At 40.5% G+C, this 10,427-nt stretch overlaps 1 protein-coding gene across 1 annotated transcript; it reads right to left on the bottom strand.

Moving 5' to 3' along the window:
* Positions 1–160: 160 nt before the first annotated feature.
* msh4 (mutS homolog 4) lies at positions 161–8,960 on the bottom strand. Its single transcript, XM_042501206.1, is given in 21 exon segments — positions 161–367; positions 666–754; positions 839–1,013; positions 1,229–1,357; positions 1,462–1,580; positions 1,685–1,885; positions 2,570–2,694; positions 3,470–3,573; positions 4,068–4,204; positions 4,300–4,469; positions 4,558–4,622; positions 4,765–4,839; positions 5,022–5,089; positions 5,199–5,371; positions 5,905–6,078; positions 6,163–6,278; positions 6,860–6,970; positions 7,096–7,259; positions 7,655–7,687; positions 7,690–7,824; positions 8,599–8,960. Coding segments are annotated over 21 exon segments (2,763 nt in total). The 5' UTR covers positions 8,801–8,960; the 3' UTR covers positions 161–169.
* Between the last annotated feature and the right edge of the window lie 1,467 nt (positions 8,961–10,427).

The following is a 10,427-nucleotide window of genomic DNA, read 5'->3' as shown; positions in this document are numbered from 1 at the left end:
TTATTATTTTGTGGGATTTTTTTATAGAATAGCAAAAAAATAAACATGTGACCACTGGAATTCAAAGAACACAATTTATTATCAAACAAGTCAACCTAAACACAATATTCCTCATAATGATACTGATCTTTCATTTTTGTGAGTGTATCACTGTGTCAGGGTCAATCAGTCACTCCTCCTCCGTGTCAATGGACGCTGGCTGCCCTGCTGCCTGCAGCTCTGCCTCATACTGCTTCTTCAGGCCCTTGAGATACATACGCAAGCTGTCTGGGTCCAGTCTGGAGTTCCTGGCAGTCTGCAGGAGGCGGGTGGCCAGGTGGTACACAGCTCTCTGCCTCTGTGTCTCTGGATCACTGTGATGCTTGGCCTAGAGCAAAAACCACATCATGGGTTTTGTCTCTTTACTCAGCACTTCACTGATATAAAATACAATTATTTATACAAAAAATACTTGTGCTATCCATCATGTGAGGCACAGCATTTGACTCTGTCAGGGTTAAATATTGGTTTCTTCTAAAATTAACAGTGTTTTACCGTTGCACAAATATGGGATGTACTATGAAAACACAAGCTAAACTGTACTGCAAATAAAAAGGCACACAGAACAGGTTGGGGCACCAAAAATGGTAAGGCAAAAGGAAAAAGCTGTTCTTCAGGAGCCATACCAAAAGCTGCTGGCTAACTCTGGAGGCAATTATCTTTGCCTCTTGGATTATGTTTGGAGGAAGTGCAGTCACCTCTGCTGCTCTGAGACCTAGAAAAGCAAAAACATGCTCTGAAACCATTTTCACCAGACCAGTTTCAACAGGATTCTGCATTGATTTCACTGACTCTGTACCATAGTGTCTTTCGTCAGAGCATCCTCGAGTCAGCAAGTACGTATACACCAAACTCTCTGCACCAGTGTCAGCTCTGCGTGTGTGCTGGACCTCCATGTGCTGGTTCTCCACGTTGGGATAAAGCGACTCCAGTTGGCACAGCTCGAGAAAGTGTGTGGCGAACAGGGTGAACGCCTGCAAACAGCCGAAAAGCAGCACACACCTTGATAATTAAATCACTGGAAAACAAGCTATAACTGTACTGACGTAGCTACTTTACTGTTGAGCTAAGAGGTGTACCATAACAAACAACAAGGCATTAAATTACTAATACAAAGCACAGGAATCTGATTTATCTGGTTTTCATTTAGGAGGAAGCAGTGTCTGTACAGTATGCGTGCAAACTCTACCTTCAGGCTTAGGAGGAACTCACAGACTGAGTGACAGATGCCAATGCCCTCCTCAGCACTGGTACCACGCCCCAACTCGTCTATGATGATCAGTGATCTGTCACTTACTTTGTGGATTATGTAAGAGATCTTTGGGGAGTAAAAATGCACTTAATCACAACATAATGATTTTTTCCCTTGTATGTGTAGTTAAGGAATGTGAGCAGCCCTAATGGTAAATAAAACAAACATACCTCCTTCATCTCCAACATGAAGGTGGAAGAGTTTGTCTCAAAATCATCATCCACACCAATTCTGGTGAAAATCTGATCAGCAACACGAAATGAGGCGTACTCGGCAGGGACAAAAGAGCCTGAATTAATTGTAATGCAAGGGCAAAATCAAGACAAATCAAAGCCTGGCGCTGCAGAGCTTTGCATTTCAAATTCATGTGAGGCTGAGCGGTGTGCTGCTGACCTATCTGAGCCATGATCTGACACAGCGCCACCTGTTTTAGGTAGGTGGATTTGCCGCTCATGTTGGGCCCAGTGATGATGACAAAGTTGCTGCCCTCAGAGATGTAGCTATTGTTCGATACAGGCTGCTGTCCAACCATTCGCTCCAGAATGGGGTGACGACCCTGCTTGATGGCCAGTGTGTCTGTGAACTCTGGGCGCACTGGCAGACACAGCAGAAAAACAAGCAACAGTCAAAAATGGCTTGATTTGTTGTTGTTTTGTTTATATAATAACTCTCTTTAATGCATTTTCATGGGGTGATCAAAACGCATTAAAAACAGATACACTTTATGAATTTGTATTTGGCGATTAGGGGTATAGTTTCATCTATAACGTGAAATTGAGTATTGCTGGTTGTTTAACTGACAGGTGTGTCACAATATATTAAAGCTGATTTCTGAGGGAGGTGTGTGCAGTGGTTACAGCCAGCTAGCTCCTCTGCTGGGGAGATTTGTCTTGGTAAATACAGCGCGCCAGTGCACACTTATGTAACCAGGGTAATCTGAGTACAAGCTGGCTGGGATAGAGGGGGGCAGGCAGTCAGCACATGTCTATGGCGATACACTTTCAGACAGCTGAGGGCCAGTGCTCACCACCCACGTGCCTGATCGGGCTGGTGCTGCCCACAACCCACACACTCACACACACTCACACATACACAAAGAACTGAGGCCAGCAGAGGTGCCAGCTCAGTGGAGCGGTTTCTGGCTGTCATGTGTGATGCTGGCTGGGTGCTGCCTTGTGTGCACACAGCACTCCCTCAGACAACAGATCAGACTTCCTCAAGGCTAATGTGACAGTTTGCCTGACTTGAGATTGGATATCAGCAGTGACTCACACTCACCATAGTCAGAGATGGTGCATGCGTTGGCCAGTGACAGCAACATGTCCAGCATGGACACAGCATCAGAGAGCTTGTACAGGCAGTGAATGTGCTCGTAGATGGTGCTCAGCAGTTGACATATCACCCTGTATGGAGATAGGTTAGATGCTGCAAGGGGCAAAATTATAGCTGACAAACAGCGTCCTCTAGCGGACAAAAGGTAGAATACATGAAACTCATCAAAATCAGCTGCTAATGAGATGAAAACACTTAGTTATAGAAATGTATAAACTTACAGTGCCCATTTTTAATGAGTGAATTGACTAACTGCTTGTTAGATCTATGTCACTGAAGAAATCATTCTGAGGCTTTTTTATCTGGGGATTAAAAATCAGTCATTACTGTAAAATAATAGTCACATCTCTGGAATCCAAATAACATTTAAAGATATGCTTTAAACACATATCTGCATGATCATAGTCATCTGTGTAATTAGATGAGTGCCAAAGAAACAATTTGACGGATAAAATCGACTAATCCTATGAGCACTTAACTGTAGCTGAGAAATTTGAGAATGGCCCATGCACAAATTATTAGTTCTCAGGATATGAAGTACAGTGTTATTACGTCCTTCGATCTATTATTGTGTATTTTCTTTTAAAGCCCTGAAAAAGACCTGCAGTGGCTGAAACATGTTGGCTTTTTTTGATGATTTAGCCTCTACAATAAAGGATTTCTAATACTTTCTTCTTTGTTTTTTTGTATTTTTGGTGTGCCTCAGCTGCTTTTCCATGTGTATCCTATTGTTTCCTGTTCTACATGAGAACCCGACACAGGGTTTCTCTGATTATACAGAGCAACCAGTCATCGCTCCCATATTACTGTGCATGTTTGTAAGTCATAGGATCATGGTCTCCTCACACATAAGACATGTGAAAGATTTCCCTCAGGGCCTCGTCACAGCGGTCGTTCATCTTCACCAGGTCAGCGATAGTGAAGCTGTAGTTGTTCTTGTGCCTGGTAACCTGTGGCAGCAGATATTAAAACACAGCTTTTGAGTTTATCTAAATATTCAAATTGTATTTTCTCCATAGGGTAATATATCTTGCCTCACTAACATCTGGTATTGAGTTTTCTAAGGTTCCCACACATTTTCATTGGCAAAAATGTTTCCATGATTTTTCAAGGACCCTTAACAACATTTAATGACCATTCACAACGTATAACACAAACAGAATTGTATAATAAATTTTACTTTTCACTTTATTACCTGATACTGATCCGTTTTTCGTCTGGCGTGGCAGCACTTCACTTCCATAAATTATTGAAGATTATTATAACAGCTAATTTCATTACACACAAAAAATCCATGACTTTTCCAATACTGTCAATATTTTTTACTAATATCATGACTTTTGCAGGGCTGGAAAATTAAATTGTGAGGTTTTTTTTGACCATGAGCACCTTGGTTATCATTTTTTTTGTTCTTAGTTAGTGTGTTAGCTCTCAGTGGTCCTACCTTGATAAACTCAGAGGGGAGTTTCCCTTCAGGCAAAAACACTCCTTCAAGCTTCATCTGGATGAAGAAACCACGAGCTGTGCTGTAGCTGGTGCGTATCGGCAAACCGTATTTCTCCCCCATCTGGTTCACGAGCCCTATGCAACACGATACCACTAAATAAGCGTCTGCTGTATAAATACTATACATACAAACACTGTAAACCAAAGATATAAACAGGAAGAGCACACACCTGCAATGTCATCCACTATCTCAGTGTAAACTCTGCGTGCAATGTCAAGGTACACGTTGATGTTGGGGCGGACTGCATAACACTTCTGCGTACGCATGTTCAGACTCCCCTTCAGGTAGGTAGTGTCATCATTTATCACTGTCTTGATCTGCTCCAGAATCATGTCAAACCTGAGGTAGACACAAATATACACAGCAGAAGGAGTCAGTAGGCAGCACATATTAGTAAATTCATATCTGAAAGCACAGCGCTCAGTACCGGTTATCTTCCAGCGAGGTGCTGTATGCCTTTAGCAGAGCTGTGTTGCAGTTCTTCAACACCATCTGTTCAGAAGGTGTAACGCTCAGAGGATTTACTCTTTGCATCCTAACTAAATAACAATTAGTGCAATGCTTTTGTGAAGTAAAAAGCTTATTTTGGTCATTCTATCAATCTGTAGGATGATTCAAAATAAATTTCACAGACCCTTAACCTTGGCACCAGGTCCAATGTGTGTTTCAGTTGAATGATGTGTGTAATTTTTGCTTCAGCAACCTGAACCTGTAGAAATACAGCAAAAGTACTCATAAGTGCACAAAATAATGGACTTATATTTCACATGGATGCAATTTGGGGCATTTAGTTCCTATAGCACTTTAAAAAACAAACATATGAATTCACTTTATGACAAGACATTCCACTGCAATGAAATCATCTTGCACAACTGATAGTACTGTACGTACAGTTTCCTGCTTTGGGACTTGGACAAGAACAGAGAGCAGCTGGTCAATGTCAAGGAAATGACCTATGGCTAAGGAGTGCAAAAGAACAGTAAACACTCAAATACTGCATCATACTTTTAACTACAATATACACAATATTTAATGTAAAAATGAAAGCTGTTTTTGTTTATTCCTGACCGTTCTTCAGGCCAAAGAAGAGCTCCTCGTCCTGCAGCAGCTCTTGTATGCTGTCCAAGCGTATGTTGATGGTGTCCACATCCACCAGAGGCTCCAGAATATTGGAGCGCAACCTTCTGGCACCACCAGGTGTTTTGGTGTGGTTCAGAACCCCTAAAAGAGTGTGCTTGCTCCTATACACAGATAAGCAGAGACACAGATACTGAACACTCACTGTACACCAGGGATGTCTAGCTCATTTTAGTTCAGGGGCCCATATACAGTCCAATTTGATGTCAAGTGGGGCAGACCACTAAAACCATTGCATAAATGAAAAAATATGAAGCTGTTTTTTTATAGCGCCTCCAGTTTCAAGTCATTTTAAAATAGAAATGGGAGACTTTTACTTTGAAATATTTCTAAATTTACGGATAAAATGTTTTTTTTGTGTCTGTAGGTAGTGAGAGATGTCCTTAACTCAAATGCATGAGTCAATGTCAGGAATTATCTATATTAGTTTGCCTCTTTTGTTTCATATAAGCGTGTGTTGTTGATATAATCAGTTGGTCTTTAGTACTGATGGTTTCTTTGAAATTTCACTTTGCAAAGTCACCCTGAAGGCCAGAATAGACCCTTCTGGTCCGGAGGCGGCATGTTTGACATCCCCGCTGTGTACGATTATACAAGCACTACATATACAAAGATGTATGTAGTCTTGCCGTCTTACCTGTGGTCTCTATTATTGACCACCAACTCCAAGTTGGAGGCAGATGCTGAGTCAATCATTGCCGTCTGTTCACTTCCTTTAAAGCTCACTTTGAGAGACTTGGCAGCGTAGACAGAGTTCTGGATGAACTCTAAATATTTCAGCAAAGCAGCTGCTGCTGCCAAGCAATAATACCTGAACAAAGCATGGCATTAGGTAATTAAAAAAATAGTGTGACTGTGCATCTACTTCTATACATTATTGTTCTCAGTGGCGTACTTAGCTTGCACTTCCACGATGACGGTGCCAAATTCTGGAGTACACAGCTGCTGAATGTACTCCAGGCCTTTCCTCTCATTAAAATACTTCCTTTGGACAGCAGTGAAAGCTACTCCCTGACAAAAACATCATAAAAATTAAATATTACACGAACAGTTAAGAACAACATCTTAATAGGTGGAGCGCTTCATACGCAGTTTGAAGTAGTGCCAACAAAGAGTGAGTGAGTGAATGAGCGTGAGTGTGCTACTTGCTGAAACCTGGAGCGACATCATATTTCTTGTGCTGTTTTCAGACGCCTATCATCAGTATTTAAACCTTTGAATTCTCGGCAAATTGGTGCAATTTTTTCCAAAATATGGGAAAACAGGCAATGAGCAACTTGCTAAGAAATGATCCACAACTTGCAAGAAGTTAGTAGATTTAGAAAAATATTTTAAAAAAAGGTTATGGGAAAAAATGTCTCAGGGAAAAATTTGTGTTTATAATTGTCATAGTTACATATTTGAAATAAGGTTATAAAATCATTAGAATTTTTAAAGTACTTTTCCCAGGTCAGTTCCTTGTTTTCTTTATTTTAACTTTCTTGCCTTAAAAAAAAAATCAAGCCAATTTGCTCAGGTTTGAAAGGGTTAAAGGTGTGTACTTGTTTGAATTAATTATGCGTTTTACTCGTAACACCTATCTTTATTGGTACCGGGAAGTTCTCTGTGATGAGGTTGAACAGCTTTGTCCCTTTCCCCTTCTCACTCGCTGTGTCTGGCATCAGGATCTCCAGCGGCACCAAATTGTGAATCTTGGTTATGACCTTCACAAGAGTAAACGTACGAGTGAGACAGGAGTTTCCTCTATTTTGAATGCTCTGCTGAGTGTAGCAATGATTGACAGCCAATAAAGCATGCAGGTTATAGCGTTTGATAACGCACGGGTTACCTTGGCATATGTCCCAGTGTCTGCAAACTGCGAGAGGATAAGCTCTGGACATTTTAAGTTGATGCTGGCCATGCCAATCTCTCCCCTGGCCAAACCGCGCCCTTCAACCACGGCCACAATCACAGACGCACCAGAGGTTGTGGTCGCAGAGGAACAACTTGTTGCTGCAAAAGCACAGTAATCAGAATACAAAACACAGCTTCAACCATGTTTACATTTAAAACTTTATCTAGGACAGTGTTTCCCAACTGGTGAGTCGTTGTCCAAAAACAAGTCGCTGGTCCATTCTGAATGAACCCTTGGACTCATATCAAGTGTGTAAAAAACACACTTCATTTTGAAGTACAGTGGAATTCAGGCCCGCAGCTTTTATTTTGAAATGCCCTGTTTATTCTTACAGTATATTTTATTTCACTGGGTTCTACGCCAGCAAGTTATTTACATTTTGTGAAATAAAATTGAATATGCAGTCCTATATAATGTGTGGACCTTGAACCAATGACTTAGAAATCTTGACTGCGTGATAAGACCAGTTGAGAGCCGCTTATTCAGGGAGTACCAGTGGAATCACTCAGTGGGGTCTGCTGGGGCCGCTGCCAGCGGCCCCAGCAGACCCAGGGGTCCTCCTGAGTCTTGGTGTTCCTCCACTGCTGCGAATGGAGCTGTCCGAGGTAGATGCAAGCAGTGATGAAGTGGTCCTCCCTAACCTGAAGCTGTGAGGGAAATGACCTATGTCAAGACAAAATAAGAGGAGAGGGTCTGTCATATTATTTCTGCAGCACCCTGACAACAGGCATGATTTTTTTTTTTAACAAAGTGGCCTTATTGACCCTCTATGGTCCACTAGCAAAACAAAATTCAGACTTAGGCTGTTCTATACTGGATTTTTTTTTGCCAATATCCAATATGCTGATATATCACTTGTTTGGCTAATCGCTGATACAGATCCGATATTTTTGTTGTGCCATGGTGCTATTAACTCTTTCATACCTGAGCAAATGGGCTTGATTTCTTTCAAAAACAAGGGAGGAGCTTGACCTGAAACTTAAAAATAAATGGCCCAAAAAATTAGAAAAGAAATTAGTAAAAAAAAAAAAAAAAAAAAAAAAAAAGAAAAAGTCAAAAGCAAATTACCTGAACAGAAGCTGGACTAGTTTTCTAGTAAACTAGTTTTCTTTAAAAAAAAAAAAAAAAAGAAAAAATTATATATATATATTAAGTCTAAATTCTTGCTTTAAGTCTAAATTCTTGCTTGTGTTGTACATCGCTTTGGATAAAAGCGTCTGCTAAATGAAATTGTAGAAATATATATGTGTGTGTGTGTATCTTTTTTTTGCAGTTTGCGGGACACTTTAAGATGTTCGGCATGTTTTTTCTAGCGTTTCTGAAGTAAATCAAAACAATTTTCTCTGGTTTCTGAGGTGTAAATGCTAGTGAAAGGCCCCTGAACGCTCCAGGTGTTGAAGGGTTAAAGTACAAGATGCTAACGTTAGCTTAAAGTACCTGAGGCTACACGGGGGAGTGATGGACCGTGGCTGGAGCCCGTACTGCCTTCATCTAAACTGTGGTGGGACGAGCCGGAGGAAGTTGATGCGGGACCGTACGAGGTCGGTTCGCTCAGTCCGCTTTTGTCCATTGGGGACACCCCCCATGTTTGTCCACACTCCGAGGTGTCACCTACCTCCTCTGTGCTGCTACGAGACATTTTAAAACCTAGCAAAGGTAGGTCGGTAAAAGTATATTATAAAACTCATTAGTACGTCTGTAAAATGCGGTTAGTGTGATATTAAGGATAAACACGAAGTCCCACAGGTGTTATCAGCTCACATAAACCGTCGCACCGTCACTCCGGCGCATCTGCGCGCGACCTCGTCATTTCGTAGCATCTAGCGTCTGCGCATGTCAGTAACGTCACAATTTCAAACCAAGGCATTGATTGATTGACATAACTGACATGAACCTATCACTAGAAAAATCAATCTTGTAACTCTTACTCACTTCTAATGAAAATTAGCTATCCCCATTTTTCTGGGGACCACCTTAAACTCCCTCAAGGATCCCTGGGGGTCCTGGACCCCTGTTGTTGAGAACCACTGATCAAGAGTATATTTCTAAATGGATGATTTGGGTATTTTAGGGTATGTGTGAACAACAGCAGTGAAACAGTAGCCTATAGATTCGTAAAGCAACCCTCAAACTACCAACAAGAAGGTATCTATGTACACAATGCAATGTCTGATACACAGAAATATCCTACTTAGATTTGTGAATAGTTGGCAGTGGACAATAATGTTTAAGTTTTATTAACAAAAGTGACAGCTGCCTCAAGGGTTCAGCAAAGCACAATATGGCAAGAAGAGGAACTAACAAGAGTGAAGGGGAACAACAAAGCATTGAAGAAAAGAGGAAGCAGTCAGGACATTAAGCACATACACAAAAGCATGCGTGCTGTGGCCTTTGGCAGGCCGAGATCATAAAAGTACTCTTTACTCTGAAAATAGCTTTCTGTCTATGTAAGCACCTGTGGAGGCCTATAGGATTATGTGTAGTTTCTACCAATTAAATATCTAGAGAATACAGTTTCTGAAGAAATAGCTGACGCTACACTGATCTCTTAATGTTATTACTTTTTCCCTGTACGTTAATTAGTTTAATCACTCTCGAATTAAAATTTATTCTGTTTTTTTTTTCCCCAATATGGCTCTAATCCTTCTTGGTAGATTAAAATGAAGTTACCTGTCATATTTTTTTGTACATTTTAAGTTTTTTATAATTAAAAGTTTTCGCCTGTCAATCTCAAAGGTTCACATGGGCTGACTTGTTCTCTGTTTCCTCCTTGTTTTTCAATGGTGGCATTTTGCAAGTTGACATAGATATGAAATGGAATAATAATAATAATAATAATAATAATAATAAAGTTTGTAAGTGCAAAGTTTGAAATTTTTAGTTGATCACACACTCCTGTGTGATATTGTCACCTACTAATGAACCTCAAATCTGCATCTTTAATTAAAACTTCAGGTCATTTAAGGGACAGATTAAAGTGCAGTTACCCGTGATATTCTTTTATACGTTTTTTAAAGTTTTTTTTTTCTTTTAAATTAAAAACACTTTAGTTTTAAGTCAAAGAAGCAGAGAGAGAAAGAAGACCAGACCGAAGCTGCAGACAGTTCATCAACCTGCAGAGAAACAATGTTTCTTGCAGGGTGAAAGCTGCTCTGGTGTTCTTGAAGATGAAGACTCAGTTAAGTAAAAAAAAGTCACAGATAAAGAGAGCAGGACACATGATACTGAAAAGCAACAAAGAAAGATTTTGCTCCATCAGATAAGAT

This window comes from Plectropomus leopardus, chromosome 14 (assembly GCF_008729295.1).
Source record: "Plectropomus leopardus isolate mb chromosome 14, YSFRI_Pleo_2.0, whole genome shotgun sequence".
In the NCBI taxonomy this organism is placed as follows: domain Eukaryota; kingdom Metazoa; phylum Chordata; class Actinopteri; order Perciformes; family Serranidae; genus Plectropomus; species Plectropomus leopardus.
The sequence above is the reverse complement of the archived record's forward strand: the minus strand, read 5'-3'. Positions and strand labels throughout refer to the sequence as shown.